This window comes from Cydia strobilella, chromosome Z, assembly GCF_947568885.1.
Source record: "Cydia strobilella chromosome Z, ilCydStro3.1, whole genome shotgun sequence".
NCBI classification, from domain to species: domain Eukaryota; kingdom Metazoa; phylum Arthropoda; class Insecta; order Lepidoptera; family Tortricidae; genus Cydia; species Cydia strobilella.
In genome coordinates this window covers 27,446,493-27,468,555 of record NC_086068.1, presented here as the reverse complement: position 1 = coordinate 27,468,555, position 22,063 = coordinate 27,446,493, and the positions used below count along the sequence as shown (strand labels likewise).

At 36.2% G+C, this 22,063-nt stretch overlaps 1 protein-coding gene across 2 annotated transcripts in view; it reads right to left on the bottom strand.

Annotated features, from left to right (window-relative positions):
- Positions 1–4,847: 4,847 nt before the first annotated feature.
- Positions 4,848–22,063, bottom strand: part of LOC134754184 (coatomer subunit beta') — a 48,310-nt gene continuing 31,094 nt past the window's right edge. For both annotated transcript variants that reach the window (XM_063690317.1, XM_063690316.1), the window contains 4 exons: positions 19,154–19,283; positions 18,525–18,751; positions 11,282–11,393; positions 4,848–5,016 (listed from right to left, as the gene is read on the bottom strand). In XM_063690317.1, the coding sequence (XP_063546387.1) occupies positions 4,966–5,016; positions 11,282–11,393; positions 18,525–18,751; positions 19,154–19,283 (520 nt within the window). In that variant the 3' untranslated portion in view covers positions 4,848–4,965. The remainder of the gene's footprint in view (positions 5,017–11,281; positions 11,394–18,524; positions 18,752–19,153; positions 19,284–22,063) is intronic.

The following is a 22,063-nucleotide window of genomic DNA, read 5'->3' as shown; positions in this document are numbered from 1 at the left end:
AAGAACGCCGCCGTCGCCGCCGACGATCGCTCAGATTCGAGGTAATGTGTGCTTTATGAACAAGGTAGAGGACTTAAATTAGCACGCTTATATGCTAAAAGGGAAGCCCTTTATAAGGCTAACCCTTATAAGCAATATGCAAGGTGTTGGTGAGCGGATGATAAGGGTTTTGTAAGGGTATTTGGGCTACCGATTACTCAAATGTGGTAGCTTTATATATAAGGGTTTTTAAAACCAAAACAAAGGGTTTCGTCTGGCAAAGGGTATGGCGAGTTAAGCCTTATGCAATACCCTTATAAAACCCCGATAAGGGATAGCGGGCCGGTCGAGGTCCCTGATTACAGCCAGTTTAGCCTTATCATACACACTTAGTACCCTGCAGTAATTAAACGAGTTTTCATAATTATTTCTATATTGTTGTTTTATTTTTAGCGGAACTATAGTTTTTAATATTCTAATCTGAAGTTTATGGATTCTTAGGAAATAAGTTTTATAGGTTCGCCCATAGCTGGATATGCCAGAGCAATATACAATAATCGGAGAATGTTATATGGCATTTTACGTTTAATTATACAGAGATTGCTGAGGATAGCCTGTTGCATACATTATCGATGTGCGGTCCCCAATTAAACGAGGTATCAATTTTTAATCCCAAATAAGTATGGTTGTTGACAACCTCCAACGACTCACATTTACCGCTACAGTAGAACTGCGCTGTGTGCATGCAAGCATGGTCATGGGCCACGATTTTGGGTGTATCACAAATTTTAACATATGGACAAAGATAGATATAACTCCGTAATAGATGGATACAGTCTAAGGAAAAAACGTGCCTCGAAAATCAAGAAAATTCGATTCTCGTTCAGAGGGCACTACTAGTTTTGGCCTACAGTCGTATAGATGGCGTTGACGGTTTCGTTTGTTATTTAACAATTTTAACGCATATCAGTGAAAGAACATGGGTCAAAATCATAAAAATAATTAATGCAAATAAAAAAAATCATTTATCCATATTAAATACCTTTTTTCGTATTTTTATAAATCTTCATTTTTAGTTTTAAAGTGTGTCGACAGATGGCAGTGAATTTACTGGGGTTACAAAATTTACTATGACAGTACCGCTCTAATAAGTTACTCTATGATATGGAGAATAAATGTGCATTACTTTAGTTTTGCTATAGTTTATAGACAGGCCCACATCATGAGCCCATTTACATAGTATGTTGAACTCGCTCTGCATCTGACACTCCGCCACTCTTATATCTGTATTAGCAATTAATAAACATGTGTCATCAGCGAACTGTTATACCGAGGCTGTTTGGAATATGTTAATCATATCATTAACATAGATTAGGTACTCCGTCGGCCCCAAAATTGATCCCTGCGCTGTGCCGTGGTAGGATTGGAGGAGGTCACTTTGCTCTACGGCAATGCTAACAGTGTTAAATCTGTGCTGGTGGTACTGCTTGAACCAGTTCAGTGTGGGCCCCTGTATACCACTTCGCTGCAGCTTTTTGTACAATATCTCGTGATTCAGTGTCAAATGCTTTGCTAAAATCTATCATGACTACTACCACCTGCTTCCTGTCATTTAAGTGCTGGTTTACTTCATCAGTGAATTGTGCAAGCAATTGAGTAGTGCTTTTACCTTTTTGAAAACCGAACTGCCTATCATGAGTAATATTGTTATTTGACAAAAAATCGTTAAGTTTACTGCCTATGTATGTTAATGACTAATGCCTTCTTTGTACGTCGTAAGTTTCCAACTAAATCAATTATAACCGAATAATTAAATTAAATAAAGTGCGGTTACCCTATCACTCGATATTACTAATCTAAGTTACAATTTTCATTGACGAGTGACAACACTAACAACATTTTTTTTTTCATATATATGTGTCAGTTATTATTATTATAACCACCCGAAGATCATCATCTTCCTAGCATTATCCTGGCTTAATGCCATGACTACAACTAGCCTGGAACTCGGCAACCTAATATCAACGATGCTTCTTTGATTTTAAACGCAGTTATAAGGTCATAGGTACATAGAAAATTAAAAAAAAAACGGACAAGTGCGAGTCGGACTTGCCCACCGAGGGTTCCGTACTTTTTAGTACTTGTTGTTATAGCGGCAACAGAAATATATCATCTGTGAAATTTTCAATTGTCTAGCTATCACGGTTCATGAAATACAGCCTGGTGACAGACAGACAGACGGACAGAAGAGTCTTAGTAATAGGGTCCCGTTTTTACCCTTTGGGTACGGAACCTTAAAAATAATTATATTACCATCATGGAGCTCAGTAGAGGGGGTTAGTTTAGGGAAGATGTCTATACACCCATCCGCCTAAACACCCGTTCACCCTAACACCCATTTACTGCTTTTGCACACATTCTCCCGAGCTCTCATTTACTAAAACACCCATTCACTCCAACACTCCGCGCTATAATGCTAACCCACCCAGTGCCCACCTATTAAAAAACAGCTTGTATGTATCATTATTGGCTATGGCATACGGGGTACTGTACTCAATCTGATATCTTCCTATCTAACCGGACGTAGACAATCTGTTGAAATTAAGTGTTCAAGTCAAGCCGAAAGTAATAAAGCCTAAGTCTGATGAAGGCATTATAAGACGCGGCGTTCCGCAAGGATCAGTTCTTGGACCTCTGTTGTTCTTAATATTTATTAATGATCTTCCAGAAAATATTTTAAATGGAACTCCTTACCTATATGACGACGACACTTGTTTGATTCTGGGTGCAGAGACTCAAGAAGAATTGCAGAATATCGTGGCTGGAAAAATCTCTCAGAATGGTTCTCCGCAAATGGTCTGTCGCTCAATGACAAGTGTTACTACATGATTTTTAAACGTGCATTCAACTCAATGGACTGTTCTCTAAATCTCCCTTTTGCTAAATCGGATTTAATTCGTTTTCTTGGTATCGAACTGGACCCATACTTAAGGTGGCATGACCACATAAACTATGTTGTGAAACGTCTGGGAAGTGCATGTTATTCACTAAAATCGATGGCTAAACTTAGCGATAAGCATATCCTGAGAACTATTTACTATTCATATGTCGAGAGTATAATCAGGAATGGCATTGAAGTATGGGGCAATAGTCCAAGTGTAAATAAAATTCTACTGATGCAAAAAAAATGCATGCGCTTCATTGAAGGTTACTTCCCTTATAAACAACAATATACTTACAGTAACTGCGTTGTATATATATATATATATCAAATCTGTTTATTTGTTTATAAAAATTTAAGTTCACACAAATCCAAAAAAGAATGTGAGAGATACCCGCTTCGCCGCAATTTTATGCTACCTGAATCACACTTTGCATACTATAAGATATCGCAATTAAAATGTATTATAGTCTTGACATAAACATTAAGGATTCCAGTAATGTTAAGGAGTTCAGTGCAAATCTTAAGACATATTTAATAAGTAGACCATTCTATAACCTGGACGAATGCTTTGGTAAGATATTTGATTAACACAGACTGACAATTACACTCATTTTATTTAAATTTGTATTGTTTTAGACTTTTATTTACTATTTGTAGAATTATATTATGTATTAATCTGTATAATTATTCATAATTATTGTAATCGGAATGACCTTATCAATTTTAATTATGTGTTATTTACTGGGTATCTATATTTAGACATGTTTAAAATTAATTGCTTGTACTATTCAAATTAGTTTGATAATGTGTATCCACTACTGCATGGATTCTTCCTAATTAGCAATAAAGATACTGAGTATTGGGTATACGACTTTTTAGATTACGAGGATAATAGGGATGATGTTATGCCAAATGAAGTAGACTATTAACTTATGTTTGATTTAGATATTTTCTATATTGTAATAAATTACTTCTTACAGATTAGTATTTTCCTTTTCTCTTTCATGGGATGGAGCTATAAAAAACCTACCTAGTTATTTCAAATTAATAATCAAATTTGGTATTATCATTTTATAAGAGTATTGAATGATTGACGGTTAGTTTCAGTAGACTTATATCGGGAGCTCATAAACAATATAAAAGGTAATCACGGTCTATATAAGTCTATTGTCATTTTATATTGTAGTATTTGTCATACTTTCCATTCAGATTCCCACAAGACGCTATTCGCAGAGAACTATGGAAAAAAGCTGTCTAATTAGAGAGACATGAAATTGATTGGATGCCTGGCAAGAGATCTAGAATATGTTTTATTCATTTCAAAGATGAAGATTAAGAAGATTTCCACTTGTCAAAAAAAAGAGTTCACGCAGCTTAACACTTTCGGTGCCAGGTGCGGTTTCCAGTACAAAATGAACACACGTGTTCCACTGTACCGATTTGTACTGTTTTTTGGATGAAATAATATAACTGAAAAAGAAATCACTTATTGATTCGAATAAATGCTATCTTCCATAATATATAATATAATCCAAAAACCAGTGCTATACACGGTGTTCGGGAGGAACCCAGAAGATTCTAATAACAGCGCATTCTTGTATGGCTAAGACATTTTGTCGAATCTTTCTTCCGTTGTGCCCACAAGATGCTATTCGCAGAGAACTATGGAAAAAGGCTGTCCAATTAGAGAGACACGAAATTGATTGGATGCCTGGCGGAGCCCTACGGGTCCGCGGAGCACACTTTGAGAATGGCTGGATTAAAGGCACTGTAAACGTATCGTCTTATTTAAATGTAGGCGTTATTGTGTATACGTGTGTTAATTGTGCCGAGAATTTGAACGGTAATGTTCTCAAACGCGGCTTCCGTGTTTTATTTCCGTTCACTGTGCGTAAGTAACAAGGGTTAGGTAACAAAACAAACATTTCAGAAGAAAATTTGTATAATAGGTACTTTAATCTTAAATGTATTAGCACTTTAGGAAATACATACTTTATGATTGTAATAATAATATAAAATAAAACTTTAAATACACTTATATGTTAATCGGAGGAATCGAACCGGAGGAAGCTGGACTCATCTGACGACAATTCCTGAAAAAAAAATTTAAAGCAAATAGAAATGGTAACTGTACAATAAGGGTAACCTAGCAATTAAAGGTGAAACTTATATGACGTTGGTAATTGCTAAAATCACTTTTAAATGCTAAATATGATTACTGTAAATAGCACAATCGGATTAGGACTAACCTCGAAATCTCTTCCAAAGTTATGAAATTTGGTATGTATGTTAATTAAAGGTCTCTTTTTCATGTCCACACTATTTGACATTTGGGGACCTCGAGGAATCGCAGCCATCTTGGAAAATGTGTACCATCCTGGAGAAATTTGCGTTTTACTCTAAATATACATTCTCTATGAAAATATGGTGTAAGGCAACATTAAATCTTATTAAATTCTACACAAAAAAGTCCCAGGTATCTTTGCGGAAAAAATACATCTTGTTATAATAGAAAATAATTGCTGAATCCAGATTTAGCGCTTATGGGGATTATATTAGACATATATTTCTTAAAGCCTAATTCATATAGACTTGGCACATAATTAGTTGTAGATTTTTTTTATTTTTTCATGGCGGGAAAAAAATTGAGAATTCAAAGTATTCATGGAGAAAATATTATTTTGCTGGCTTTATGCATTTTAAAGTTTTCGTCCATGGTAATTGAGAAAAAGAGATTGATCGTGCACAAATACCTCACAAATTCTTATTGGTCTGGGAAGACAGCAAAGTCGCTTAAGATGCTAAAAACTAGTGTTTGTAGAGTCATAAAACGTTGCAAGGAGACTCTATCCGCCAACAGGAAGATACCAACTAATCGGAGGTATGGTACAAGTAATAAGATTTTGGAAAAAAAGTCCTAAGGTCAGTCAAACAAAACCCAGGACTGCCTGATTACGATTTATCACGAAAATTCATAGAATGTCGTAGTACTGTAAATATGATTCGTTTCAGAGGTGGCTATTAAGAGCTATCGATCAATTAAACATTCAAATTGGACCGTTAAATAGAACCAACAAGCTAAAACACGAGCTCGAATATTGTGCGACAGAGTTTTGACAAAATTCGAAGGTTGCTTGTTGTTGAACGACGAGACGTATGTAAAACTCGATTTTAATCAACTGCTCGGTTCGAAGTTTTATATGGCCGATAGTAGAGTACATTTGTACCCGAAAAATATAAGTTCGTGAAACTTGACAAGTTCGCAAAAAAAAAATGATATGGCAAGGAATTTGAAGTTGCGGCCTTAAGACGAAAAGTTTTATTACATCGTCAACAATAAAGTCGGCCATTGCCATTTATTAGAAACCGATAACACGCCCGTGAAATTTTGGCCTGATTTAGCCAGTTGCCACTACTCCCAATTTCGATCCATCGAAAACTACTTGGCAATCAAAAAAAAAAATTAAACATGACTAGTCAAATTGTCTAGGATATCAATTCGTTTCGATCTACATGGGATCAACACGCCAAGAATGTCGAAAAAGTGTTGTGCAGAATATGATGGGGTCCATTACGATAAAAGTTCGTAATTATTTATATAACAGAGATTTATTTATTTATTTTATTTATACATATTTAAAAGCTAAATACATAACTATTTAAAATTCACTTTCTTATATCGTTTTCTTAAAAAAATAACAATTTTTTAGTGCGTACCAATTCTATATAAACTATGCTTTAATATGAAACTTGGAGGAATATGAATTCCACTATTGTCTATACATTTGTACACGTTCTACCCTAATATCAACATTTTACTGGACTGCGACAAACAGAAAGTAGGGTTATGGGTTTAAATACTGAAAATCAGTACACCCTGTAGCTCAGGTTCAGGATACTGGACGGATTTTTTAAAATGACGTATCGGTATTCCTCTTGCCCTTCACAACCTGTTTACACTGGTTTTATAAAAAAAAAACAATACAGCCGCCTTGAGAGGACGCCGAATATTAAATCATATTTTTTCTTCTAGCGCCTAAACTATTGAGTGGATTTCAATTAAATAGACATCAGTAGATCCATAATTGGTTCACGAGTACTATGCAATACAAATTTAAATCCTGACCAGTAATATATGATCATTTTCAAGAGGGCGCTGTTCTTACTCATGTATAGGGCGACAGTTCAGTATAGTGTGAAAAAATTATCCCCTGAAAGGGTATAAGCGCAAAATCTGGATTCAGCAATTATTTTCTATAACAAGATGTATTTTTTCCGCAAAGATATCTAGGACTTTTTTGTGTAGAATTTAATAAGCTTTAATGTTGCCTTAAACCATATTTTCATAGAGAATGTATATTTAGAGTAAAACGCTAATTTCTCCAGGATGGTACACATTTTCCAAGATGGCTGCGATTCCTCGAGGTCCCCAAATTTCAAATAGTGTGGACATGAAAAAGAGACCTTTAATTAACATACATACCAAATTTAATAACTTTGGAAGAGATTTCGAGGTTAGTCCTAATCCGATTGTGCTAAAAGCAGTAGTACTGTTTTGAGGTAATGTGGGTGAAGCTGAAGACCAAATGTTTTGCAAATATTAGAAACTAGTGGAATGAAAATTGTCTTAAACATTACGTACAAATGCTTTTACTGAAAGCTGTTTTGTACAGAGTTAGAAATTGCTTAGAAAAAACGGCAACTCCTGTCACAATTAAAAGAATTTCTTATTGAAATCTTTGAAAATCGAACAAATTTACCCGGGACTAATTATTCGGTTCCTTTGCTATTTCCAATGTACACTAACTGATAAATAATTGTTATATGATAAAGAACTAATAATAATAATAAAATAATTTTTGAATATCTGAAAGTTCTACTTTTGATGAAATGACTCATAGTTGACCCCCATTGAGACATAATTATGTTTACTTCAATCAAAACAATTTATACGTATGCAAGGTGACAAGGTCAACCGTTATTACGTCTATTTGTTAATTTTTAAACAACGTGTAACTATACTACAGCTCCTACCTACCATCGGTAGTACTATTAGTTATTCTGTGCTACCATTTAGTGATAAAGGCACAGAATAACTAATAGTACTACCGTACAGAAAATTCGCTCCTTTACAAAAGTCAGATTTAGGTATAAAATTATACCTATACTCGCCGCCTGCAAACAAAATTGAAACTTATAACCGCGCACGAACCGTGAATCTTCTTTGCGCGCCGCAGTTTTATGACCGAGCTGCGACTGTCGGCACGGGGTTGTCACTTGACAAGTTTTTGTACCTATACCTACTTATTTATTATTTTTAAGACAAATATGTAGGAATTACAAACGTTGATTCTGTAAACATAGTTTTTTTATCCGGAGATGGTATGTCTGATTCTCACGGAAGTAGTTATGCCACAGAAGTACTTATTTCTTTGAAAATATGTCGGTCAATATAGTCCGGAATTAAAAAAAATGTTATTTCTGCTTCCTTGTTCTTCCGTATATTCACACATCCGTAAACAGAACAATATCTATAGATTTAGGTTTCGAAGGCATTATGCATTTTCAATTTTGCGCGAGTCGAGCGGCAGCCCATTGCCATACTCCTGCCCGGGAGGCGCGCCGGCCAAATGTACCTAAACTGCGAAGTGACACCCCCCTGATAAAGGTTTGAACTACTTGGAGGGCAACACGTAACATAGAGGGCGTTTTACCGAATCGTATTCAAATAGTTGGCTATTTTGAGAATTAGTTTCACCCCAAACCTACACGGTGTATGAGGAAAGTCAACAAAATCCGTTGGAAAAACAAGTCAAATTCTTGGACGATATTTTTTTTACTTGGCAAAATGCGTCAATGTGTGTTGAGGTAATTGCGTCTATGTACTTACACACATTTGCCCCAAAATCAGTGGTCAACAACCTTTTTCTTGATACGTAGTTTTAACAGTATAGTCTAACCCGTTCATATAAAAATACCGCAAATCGATGTACAGGTTATTCGTTTGGCACACACATACTAGAGGCCAAAACAAAATTTTTGACCCGCAATTCCTAAAAAAATTTCGCTTCGGGGGGGAGTGGTAAAACATTATTTTTTTTGTATGGAAAAAAAAAATTTTTTTTCATCAAGCCACGCCCCGCGCGAATTATAATTATTATTTACTTAGGCACCTATTACAGATTTATTATTAGAAAATAATGGTTCACGGTTTATGCATAAGGTTTATGTTTATCAAATTAAATGTTTTTTATTTTATTTTTATATTTCAGTTGATTGAATGAAAGGTAAATTGCGGTTTACGATTTATGACGTATAAAAAAAACTACTTACTAGATCTCGTTCAAACCATTTTTCGGTGGAAGTTTGCATAGTAATGTACATAGTATATTTTTTTTTAGTTTTATTATTCTCTTATTTTAGAAGTTACAGGGTGAAGTGTCTCTCGCGCAAACTATTCAGTTTAGAAAAAAAAAATGATATTAGAAACCTCAATATAATTTTTGAAGACCTATCCATAGATACGCCACTCGTATGGGTTTAATGAAACAAAAAAAAATGAGTTTGTTCTAAGTATGGGGAACCCCCAAAATTTATTGTTTTTTTTTTAAATCTATTTTTGTGTGAAATCTTAATGCGGTTCACAGAATAAATCTACTTACCAAGTTTCAACAGTATAGTTCTTATAGTTTCGGAAAAAAGTGGCTGTGACATACGGACGGACAGACAGGCAGACATGACGAATCCATAAGGGTTCCGTTTTTTGCCATTTGTCTACGGAACCCTAAAAAGAGCACGGAATAATTGTGTATTTCTGCATTTACATTCAAATAACCCAAAATTTGTTAGTTTCTAACTAAGAAATCCCCAAGATGTCATTTCGGCACTACTTTGAAAAAATATCGTATCTCACATTGCTACTTAAAGTTGAAACTTTGATAGGCAGCATTCCATACATAGATAAGTAGGTACTACATTTTTCTTTTAATTGACAAAATAAGAAGTTTTTTTCAAAGTAGTGCCGATATGTATTTTATCTACGCACATATCGTTAGTGCTCTAAAATGCGTTCAGAAACCGTAGGAAATGACCAGCATTATTACAACCAATTTTACTATGAGAACTTTCTTATCTGTGGTAGTAGGTAAAATCTGTACTTTAATGTTATTACATTATAGATTTTTGTAAGGTTATGAGTTTAAATTGGTTTAAATTTGGAACAGCTGTCGGAACTCAAGGGGTCTTTATTCTAGTATCCATAGATATTAAAACAGTTTTCGATACGAATTCAGTATGTTGTTTTAATATAAACCGAGCGGCATTTGATCTCGAGTGACATGAGAATAGGGAATTCATTCGTTTGTTTATAATTTAAAAACAATCGTCTTGACGGAGGATCGAATTGCCGCCATTAACTGTTGTCATTTGTTTGTTGGTTTTTTGCTGTTACGAAAGTAGAATTGTGAAAAATTGTTTGTAATTTACATTTTAGTTGAAAATATAAGTAGTTTGATTCTGTATTTGTTCAAATTTATTTTTTATTGCATCATTTTAATATCTATAGATATTGTACAGGTAGCACTAGTAGCAATGCAGGTCATTTCTCTACGGCTTCTGAACCTATCTTAGAGTACTTGTTGCGAACGCAACCTTTTATTTGTACAATGCAGTAGCTAAACGCAGCCGTCGGGCTCGCTTACTATGCGGAGGCTTTCTAAAACGCACCAATAGGAGCGCTCCACATAACTTGTATCGCGGCCAATTAGAGGCACCTAAATTCAAAGTACCTTTTTACCATTCAAATTTAGCTTAATCACTCTTGCATCAGCCTCCATACTAGAACCACCACTTCTGCACCCTTTAACCGTTTTCGTCAACTGTACCTTGTTGTAACGTAACCAGCACCTATTAATTATAAGTTTACTACAAATCGAAGTCCTTTTATATGTCGTCGAGACCTGCACGGCGGCTCCAGTACTAATGATATGTGTGTAGATAAAGTAGTGTATGCAACTGTACATAATTAGGTCTTAAAACACTCGTGTGATTCTATTTTGAAACCCTCTAAAGCTCGTTTCATAAAACCACACTTGTGTTTTAAGGCCTCTCATTATGTATCAATTGCATAAACTACTATTGTATGTCATTCAAAATTTAAGACATATAGCAACAGAACATATAGCAAATTGTGAGGGAACGTTTTGCGAAGGAACGTAATGCGAAAGGGTCAAAGAAATTTCGCGAGATTATGCGTGCTAATATTTGTACTTAAAACAGTTTGTCACGCGTCATAAGATCTAATCAGTGAGTCCTTGTTAGTACATGAAGGCACTGTGGGGTGGGTCGGAGCTCACTTACCAGAACCTCGTCGTCCTCCAGCGCTATGCCGTCGATCTCCTTATCGATCTCGTCCATTATGTCGAGGGGGTCCTTGTGATTAGATGTACTGTCCGTCGGTTTGGTAACAATACTGAAAAAAAAACCATTTTATTTAGTATAGGTTTTGTGGTAATTGGATTGTCTGAGTATAACATTTGATAATGTAGTCACAGAATAAGTAATAGTATTATCATTATCATACAGAACGGCCACGCACCGCCCCGCCCCGACTCGAATTACCACGCCCCGCGACAGAAATCTGGCGGACTTCTGGCGTACTCTCAGTTCGGTTAGCGACGCGATGACGAAACGTTCAAAATACCGGTGTATTGTGCTAAGGCTTGTACCGAAAAAAAAAAGCTAGTAGTAGTAGATTTCAAACAGCTGTAATTTTATTTCTAAGCAAGAAGACTACGGCTTTCTAACCGCGGTAAAAAGTTATTATTATATTATATATTCCAATATAAATAATTCTGGTTTTACGCTATCCCGCTATCTATAGAAGATCCCAATTTCGGTTTTTCACTTATATCTTGGAAACTTTGCATCTTAGAGGCATGACTACCTAGACAAACAGAAAGCTGATTAAATTTGCTACCAGTTTAATTTAGTTTTCAGGATATTCTGTTTTGAAAATTTGTTTGGGGCTCTCAATTTTATCTTGACTTCTACATCAGTGAAGCTACTAGGTACTAGGCCATGTTTGGTATCGCTTTCGTATAAATCGGGAGTACTAAATTTATTTATGGTATCACATTGACATAGTGGTGTGTGCTGCAACTACTACTATTAGCTACTAGGCCAAGTTTGATATCGTTTTCGTTTAAATCAGGAATGCCGAATTCATTTATGATATGAAAGTGACACCATAGGGTATTTGACAACATTAAAAATATATAACGAAATGCTGTCATCCTGAAAGATAATAAACTAATAAAGTATATTTCACTATATTTGAATGTAAATTATGTTTATTTTTTGGAAAATAAACGAAATAAAATTTAATATTTTATGAAATTTCTGCAGGGACGTGAACGCTGTGATTGGTCAACGCTCGGATGACGTCACACGCGGGTAAACATTCTTGATTGTCTCGAGTGTTTTAACTGTTTTATTTGTATTTAGTTAATTTTAGTTATTGTTCCACAGTTTTCTGATATATTCCGATTTATCCGTATATCTAGTGGCACAATATTCAAAAGAATCTCAAAATGGAGCCGAAATACTCGTATGTGAAAGCCGACAGCGGCAACCTACCAGACATAGACGCATTAATGGTTGCACTTTTCTTTAAAGATAATCCGGATTACTATGCTGCGGAACTTAGAAATGTAAAAACAGCTGTGTGAGTATACGTAGAAATTGTTTATTTACGAACCTTTCGATTTCGATGATACGAATACGACGACGATATATATATAGAATACGATGACGAGAATAGTATCTCCATACTGCACTTTAGTTTGAAAGAAAAAGTATGCTACTAACTACCTACTAATGCTGAAAGAGCTATGTTATGAGGTTATGTAGTAATACATTAAATACCTAGATCTTGTTTCGTTAAATACAACAAAATCTGCTGCTTTAATTATAGTTCGTAGATTTCAAACAGTCCCCTTTAGGCTTATCCTTTGTCTATTGTTAAATGAAACCGCTCGTGCTACTTACTAGCATAAAAAAACGGTATGGCCGTTTTAACCGGTTATTCAATTACCACTCTATGGAGATTGCAATAAGGTTTAATATGAACTAATGGGAAAACATATTCCTTAACTGTGTGGTCTTTGCGGTTACTGAGTGTTTTACTGGACTTTCGATCGCATATTTATAATTCGATTGTAAATATGTTCCGACCGTAGGAAAGCGCTAAGACCACCGTCATATTTCGACCATGGGAAGGCGCTAATATCAGCGTCATGTTCCGACCATGGGAAGCCCCCGATAATAACGTGTCGCAGCCGCCGATAATAAATGCAAGCTCTAGCAGCCATCACTCGAATGTGCCCGTGGTTGATAAACGGACCACAAGAGTACTCTAGTCGCTAGTACTCGACGTAGTGTTCTTCAAGTATATGACAGAGTTCGAGGTGAAATTGGACGACGTGGCTCCGTAAAACGTACAGCGTTTCTCACAAATCCGCCCCTGTCCCTTACCTGGTTCGTGCAGCGTGGCGAGCGCGGGCTAGTCCAATGCTAAAAAAAACCAGTGTAAGTGCGCTCTCCGATAACGCGCCTTTGTTACGCATATCGATGACACATTTTAGACTGGTTCTGTAGCGTTCGACTTGCCGGCACTCAGTAACCGATAAGACCACACAGCTAAGGAATATGTTTTCCCATTAGTTCATTTTAAACCTTATTGCAATCTCCATAGAGTGGTAATTGAATAACCGGTTAAAACGGCCATACCATTTTTTATGCTAGTAAGTAGCACGTGCGGTTTCATTTAACAATAGACAAAGGATAAGCCGAAAGGGGACTGTTTGAAATCTACGAACTATACCATATTTATTTACAGTTAAATATTACTTACATCGAAGTTGTCTTCACACATAAAAACATTTGTATGCGCTAAAATGCTCTTTGGGTCTCTTCGCGCTAGTTTTAACCACATTTTTCTTTTTTTGGGATTCGTTGGAATGGAAACAAACGATTTGTCTAGATTTTTCATAGTCGTACTTGAACATTGCGGCACTATACACCATTTATGTACCATTTTACAGTGAAATAATGAATTCAATGCACATAAACCATAAGATTAACTAAGATCATTGACTGAGTTTACTTGCGCGTGACGTCACACGTGTCACGTGATTAGCCCCTTTGCAAAAACAGCGTTTAAGGCGCGTTCAAAATAAATAAACTTTAACATTGTTTTTTTATATTTAATACAGTAAATTTCACGGAAATATCAATGTAGTGTAATCAATTAAATCCATTTTCAAAAATTAGACAATTTTTTTTTTCGAAGTAAAAACACAAAAAATAAGAAAAAAAAAATACTTTTTTTTAAGTTCCTCTTCACCCTTATAGTTTAAATTAGGTATAGAGATAGTTTGGTTCGAGATAGGACATATAGTAGTTTATGCAACTGATACATAATGAGAGGCCTTAAAACACGTGTAGTTTTATGAAACGAGCGTTAGTGAGTTTCATAATAGAGTCACACGAGTATTTTAAGGCCTAAATATGTACAGTTGCATACACTACTTTATCTACACACATATCATTATCACTCTAAGATGGGTTCAGAAGCCGTAGGGAAATGACCTGCATTGCTACTTAGTGCTACCTGTACAATATCTATGGACTATAGATATTAAAATGATGCGTTAAAAATAAATTTGAACAAATACAGAAACAAACTAATCATATTTTCAACTAAAATGACAAACAATTTTTCACAATTCTATTTTCGTAACAGCAAAAAATCAACAAACAAATGACAACAGTAATGGCGGCAATTCGATCCTCCGTCAAGATGTTTTTGTTTACATTATAGATAAACGAATGAACTCCCTATTCCATGTCACTCGAGATCACATGTCGTACGTCGTACGGTTTATATTAAAAAACATACTGAATTGACGTTTCGTATCGATAACTGTTTTAATATCTATGGATACTAGAATAGAGACCCACTTGAGTTCCGAAAGCTGTTCCAAATTTAAACTCATAACCTTACAAAAATCTATAATGTAATAACATTTAAGTACATATTTTACCTACTACCACAGATAAGTTCTCATAGTAAAATTGATTGTAATAATGCTGGTCATTTCCTACGGTTTCTAAACGCATTTTAGAGCACTAACGATATGTGCGTAGATAAAGATAGTTTTTATCTCAAAAATCATCCTTTAAATGTGTGAAATGGGGGGTGGCGGGAATTCAGCTTCTTCGCCGGAACTGAATTCTTGAGGTTGATACTGTTTAAGTTTAGGCTTGAAGCACAGAACTATATCAAGATAGAAGAAAAGAGTGTATGTAACCTCGCGTGGCGAAACTACGACCCGGTGGCTCAATTGCTCGCCGCGAACTTCAGTCTGCTCCCGATCGATGTCTGCTTGCGACGTCAGGTTTTAAAAACAAAATGGTTTCTTGCGCAATAATTAACTGTTCAAACACTACCAATAAAGTTGGAGCTGTTAATGGATGTATTTCCTTTCATTGGTAAGTACAATTTGTCCTTAAATATCTGTTATTGATTAAAAAACTATTTATTTTATTATTTTCATCAAAACAGTAGCGGGAGATTGTGTGCCAAGCTAGCTTTCCATTGCGGCTTAAATTTGACGAGTCAGACTTGGCGTGCGTTTAAAACCAGCGATGTAAAAATAAGCTATTCAAACTGTCGAGCACTGTCGCGAGTCACGTTCAAGGTCGATTTCTCATTTTTTCTGTCAAAAGTAAGAATAGTGCTGCACACTGCGATTTTCTTACTCGATTATTAAAATCGATTTTGAAAACAGACGAAACGATAATTACGTTTAGCAAACGCCTGAGGGAGGCCACAGGTGACCCTCGCGCGGGCGGCTTTCTCGCGCAAAGATTGGCTATAGCAATCCAGCGCGGGAATGCCGCCTGCGTGATGGGCACCTTGCCTAGGGGGCAAAATTTAGAAGGGCCTTTTATGTAAGTATTTTTAAGTTTATTTTTACTTTAGTATTATTATTTAGTTTGTAATTTGTTTATTGTTTAAGTATCTTTTAGTTTTTTCTTAATTCTTTCTGTAATTTATTTTAGTTAAATAAATAAATATTACCCATTACGTTCTTATATTATTATGCAGCTATATAATGTACGTAGTGCAAAGCAAATATTATTAGCAAACAGGTTATGGTTACTTGTATATTGCAATTTTGTTTTAGTTTTCCGAATGATCCTAATATTAAAAATAAATGAATTGAAGCAACTGGTCGTAAAAAATGGTTTCCTACGCAAAATGTTACACGCTCGGTCTCTCTACAAATTGCTGAACTCTTTCCTTCTATCTTGATATAGTTCTGTGATTTTTATTTTAAAATTTAATTCAGGCAACAAGGCCCATATTACATATACCTTATAGACTAACATACATATAAATTTCATAAACTTAAAAACTAAACACTATTTTGGCAATAGAACGTCGTGGCTCCGTTGAATCGTCAACGTGAATTATCATTTCCTCTGTTGAAAATAATCTTCATTTCTTCTGTCGGTTCTTATCGATATATTAGAATCTATGCCGTGTTCTAATCGATCTGTGAATCGATGCTTTTGAATCGTTTCGCGCGGCTTATGTTTCTCATCACTAAATTACGCTCGTGACGTCGAAGTACCTACGCAAAATGTTACACGCTCGGTCTCCCTACAATTTGCCGAGCTCTTTACTTCTATCTTGATATAGTTCTGTGGCTTGAAGTCATGTTTGGTATAATTTTAAACTAAATCAAACATGTAGAGTTGTAGACCATCCCAAATTTCATTTAAATCGGTTCAGCGGTTATTGATTCCCCATACAAACTTCCACCCCACTTTTCATAACCAAATTTCAACGAAATCGGTAGGAGTTAAAAAAAGTATTTAATTATTATTTTGTTTTTATGAAATAGAACTATAAAAACGGATTATATCGCGTATATTGAGTTTATAATACATCCCGACGTTTTGAACCCTTTATAGCGTTCGTGGTCAACGGGTGACTGAGGAAAAACTACAAAGTGCAAAAATACCCACATACAAAAATAATGAACCATCATAGACTACAAACTTTAAGGCTGGTTTTACATGCAAAATCGGTTCATAAGGCTAGTTATACAATACAACTATTTTGAAAGTTAAAACTTAAACTTAACGTAAAATAAAACTATGAAAACGGATTATATCGCGTATAGATACTTATATTTTTACTAGAAAATAGTTGTATTGTATAACTAGCCTTATGAACCGATTTTGCTTATACAACCAGCTTTAAAGTTAATAGTCTATGATGGTTCATTATTTTTAGGATGTGGGTATTGTAACGTTAATTTATGCCTTTAGTTTAATATTCTTGCCAACCGACAAGTATCGATGTCGATATTGTCGATACTATCGACTTTTCCAATCGCGGCCCCGAACCGGCTTCTTGTTTACGCGATAGCCGGCGCCATGTTATAACGGGCCGCCGCAGCCGCCATTGGAGATCTGACTGCAGCGCTGTACGCAGTACGCACGTCGCTCGTGCATGAGAGCGCTAACGGCCGCGCCTTGTCTCGCGATGCCGAAAGTAATACTACTTGTATAGGGAACAAGTGCTCTTCCACTGCTGTGCCACTAAGTTTCCGATATAATCAAGTGTAGCTGTTTTCCCCCGCTTTGGGGTCTACCCTACGGCTAATTGGTCGTTCAACCTCCGCGCCTGTGCTCCTCTCGCTGTCCAGCGCTAAACGCCGGGCTGCCACTACGCCAGGAACGCCAGTCCAGGACAGTAACATCCAGCTACACACCGATCCAAGTGCCGTCACCAAAAAGGCTAACGACCCACCCCTAATAAAACTCTATTTTTGTAGCCTAGGCCTTGTCACTCATCTGCCGTAGATACCTAACGCTACAGTATTTTTGCACTGTAGTTTTTCTTCAGTCACCCGTTGACCACGAACGCTGTAAAGGGTTCGAAACGTCGGGATGTATTATAAATTCAATATACGCGATATAATCTGTTTTCATAGTTTTATTTCATGAGTAACTATCGCGGTAACCGAAGACAATATTATTAACTTAACGTAGGTAACTTAAAGTTTATAGTTTATGATGGTTCATTATTTTTGTATGTGATGTGTGTATGATTTATGACGGCTCGGAATAATTTAAACGTACAGAAGCCTCACAGAAGAAAAGCAAGATTTGAGCTTCTTTTGCTTGCTAGGGTTGTTAAGCTTGCGCCCCATTCGCGTCGCTCAGCATAATCAACAAAGCGCCTCCTTTGGCAAGTAACGACGCACACGGCACATGTAGCTGCCACAGGCTGAAGCAAGTGCAGGCGCAGGCAACTTGCTTTAAAAGTATGTTCAAGTTTGATGCATTAATAAATCAGTTGTGCCTGTAATCACGCAATCAATCAATCAGGTCGCGCGGTTTACTGCTGGACGGCACGGTTTTGTACCGTCGTTTGCAAGCTGCATATAACTTGTACAAGTTACACGCACTGTGTGCAAGTACCACTGCAAAGTGTACCTAGTACGTGGTTTTCGATACGAACCTGTCGCTGCTGGGTCCCTGCGCGGCCTTGGCCAGCTTGTCGTCGTCGGGCGGCGGCGCGGCGGCGCGCTCGGGCCGCTTCCACCGCCCGTACTGCGCCGCCGCCGCCTTCTCCGAGGCGAGGTCGCGGTCGATGTTGCATTGCTTCCAGTTCGACGGGTACTTCGCTAGCTGTGAACTGTCCTCAAAGCCAAACTCGTTTTGAAACCTCTCCAGTTCTAATGATTCCTGTTGACAAAAAACGTAGGATACACTTCGATACTCGTATACAATGTAATGTACAACCTTGCCAGACTTTATTATCCTGGCTCTATGAGCTGTAGACCTCGCAAATGTTGCCATAAACTGAATCGTCAATTTTACACATAATCATCGAATCTGCTCACAAAATTTCAAGAAAATTGGTTGGAAAAATTCTACCGGTAGAGGAGAGCAGCCGGACTTACGAAAGCCTTTGCCCAAGCTGAAACGAAGATGCTTCGCGCTCACGCACTCTATTATGATTCCGCTTTCACACACAAAACATCTGATTAGTCCGTACGGTCTTTTCCAAAGGGAATATATACACATTTTACAGTATGCACACTTTTTAAATGTAAATTAGTAAGAACTAGTAGGTAGGTTACTAACCGCAAATTCAGGGAACAAGTTGTCGTAGTTGTCGGGATCAGCGAGTGACTGTCCGGATCGTTTGTTGATGGCGCCGACAGACTCGCGCCACAGTTTCACCACCTCGACCATCTTTGAAGGAATGTATGATCTGCAACAAAAACACAACAAATTTAGCACTGAGATTTCCAGAGCTTATACAATTTTTGACATTTTACTGTAAATAAAACAGATTGTTTTCATTGTACGTATACTTCTGATAACAAAATATTACGGTCCGTTTAGTAAGTATTACATTGGTGGAGAGTGGATTGAAAAATAAGGCGTCAAGGCGATTGAGCGCGGTGTTAATGGCGAATGTGATGTTGTCGTCATTATGAATAAGGATATGGACATGAATCGCGAATATATAACATTATGGTTTTACCATAGCAGGGTATATTAGAATGGTGAAAATCATATTTTGTAAGTGTAAATATGCGTAACGTAACAAATTAATTAATAATAATCAAAAATATTTAAAATAATGCCCAGTATCAAGTGAGTGCAAACGCCAATAGGAGCGCGTTACGTCACGGTGTGAGAAACACCCACAGACAAGTTGTCAAACTTGACCGTAATCCATACGTCACCACCAAAGAGTTTGGATGTTGTATGTTTTGTTTCGCCACTAGACATTTCACGTACAAAAAATATTATTACTTGATATAAAGTATTTATTTATTTGTTATTAAACAAATAAAATGTTATATTATATAATACGATATTTCGCTAAAATATTTTTAATTATTTGGCTGAATGGAACAATAAAATGGAACTATCATTGGTACGTTGGCTGTCAGAAACAGAAAAAAGAAAATTTAAAAAGTTTAACCGGCGCCCGCTATTTGCACTCAAAATTTAGTTGCATCAAAATAATTCATCTTAAGGTGGTTCGACTAGGTTACCCAAAGCTTAAACCCCGCTAGATGGCGTCACTTTCGCAAATTTTCAGGTTTAATTTTTTTGTGGAATAGTGTTGGTATCTGTATACTTAAAAGTATGTTTAGCGCACTCTTTACATAAATACTGAACTATTATAATAAACATTGAATACTTCATTAGTGCAAAAAACACTTTTAAAGTCGACAGAGTGTTTCTGTCATGCTATTTCCTACTATTACTCACACATGCAAACAGTGTTTCCGTGATGCTTGTAGTAGACAATTTCATGCAGTGTAAGTATGCTGCAATGGCGTTGCGGTATGTTCGTGGAAATACGTGCAAGAGGATTCGGGTTCGAGACTGGTACGTCAGGGGTACTTTTTTTGTCCTTTTTGTGTTATCTTATGTTTCTTATACCTTTTATTCTTCGAATTCTTGTCCGATTCCGATATAACCGAAATATATTTCAGTGATATCGGAAACGGCTCTAACGATTTCGATGAAATTTGCTGTAAGGGGTTCGATCTAGCTAGGTCTTATCTCTGGGAAAACGAGCGTTTTTGAGTTTTTACTTATGTTTCCTTTTTCTCCCAGATATTCAGTATTATTAATAAATTAGTTTATAACGTTTTATAAAAATATGTGACGTTTTGAACTAAAAGGTACCACATTGTCGGTTGTCGATTAAGTTGATTTCATTTTGAAGCTTTATGGAATTATGACAACAATAAGTAGGTACCCGTTTGGTTGAAAACGCCACATATATTGAAAACCTGACTTTCACAAATCTCACCTTTTTGGGTTCTTCCAACTCAGAAAGGATGGAGAATACTGACGATTCTTAGTAGCACTAGCCCAAGGAAGTCCAGGTTTGTAAGTGTCAGGTATCAGTTTTTTTTAAAGCGCTAAATATAGTTCTACAAGTAAAGCAATCCCTTACTGCCCAGCCTCTATAGTATTTTTCAAACTGGAAGCGTACGATGATAGATTTCATCTCCATACAATTTATAACCTAATAATGCCAAATGTTGCAAAATTATATTGAATTGAGATCTATCATCGTACCCTTGCAGTTTGAAATATTTATTTACGATACAAGTGCGGAAAAGAGAAAATTCGAAACGAGTGGCGACAGATTAAAACACGACCGCAGAGAGTGTTTTAAATCGACACGAGTTGCGAATTACCTATTCGCACGTGTATCGTACAACGTTTTACAGTACATATGGCCCTTTAAACTTTCGACATATGCATGAAAAGTGCTCTTTACGCACTAGGGCGAGAAAGTTGCACCATATGTACTGTAAAATACTTTTTAGTACATATGGTGCTACATATACGTTACCGCCCTAGTGCGGTAATTAGTACAATACGTGCATATGTCGAAAATGTAAAGGGCCATAATTATGTACTGTAAAACGTTGTACAATACACGTGCGAAAAGGTAATTCGCAACTCGTGTCGATTAAAACACTTCCTTCGGTCGTGTTTCAATTTATCGCCACTCGTTGCCAATTTCCTACTTTTCGCACTTGTATCGTAATGTACTAGTAATAAAGTAGTAATTGTAAAATAAAATTAAAACTTTTTTTATATATTTTTTTTTGGATTCAAGTAGGTACAGTGAGTAACAACATTGCATGGCCTTCTAATTATAACTATTGTAGAAAACGGGATATTTATCATGTTTATTTATATTATTTATTTCTCGATATTTTGGCCGGTCTTGCAAGACCAGTCGTTGTGGAGATCCCTGGGGAGGCCTATGTCCAGCAGTGGATGTCTTGTTGGTGTAGATGGATTCACACAACAAATGAAATAACATTTTTTCATATTTGTTATCCGTAGTTGTCCCTGTACCTGAAAGAAAAATAATATCATGATAGCACAAAATCTCTAATGTTATAGGAAGAAAGATGATGCAACAATATGGATTCTAATAAAGTTCATCATTTACTTACCTAGTAATAATTGTGTTTTTCATTCATAGACAAAATTCCATAATTT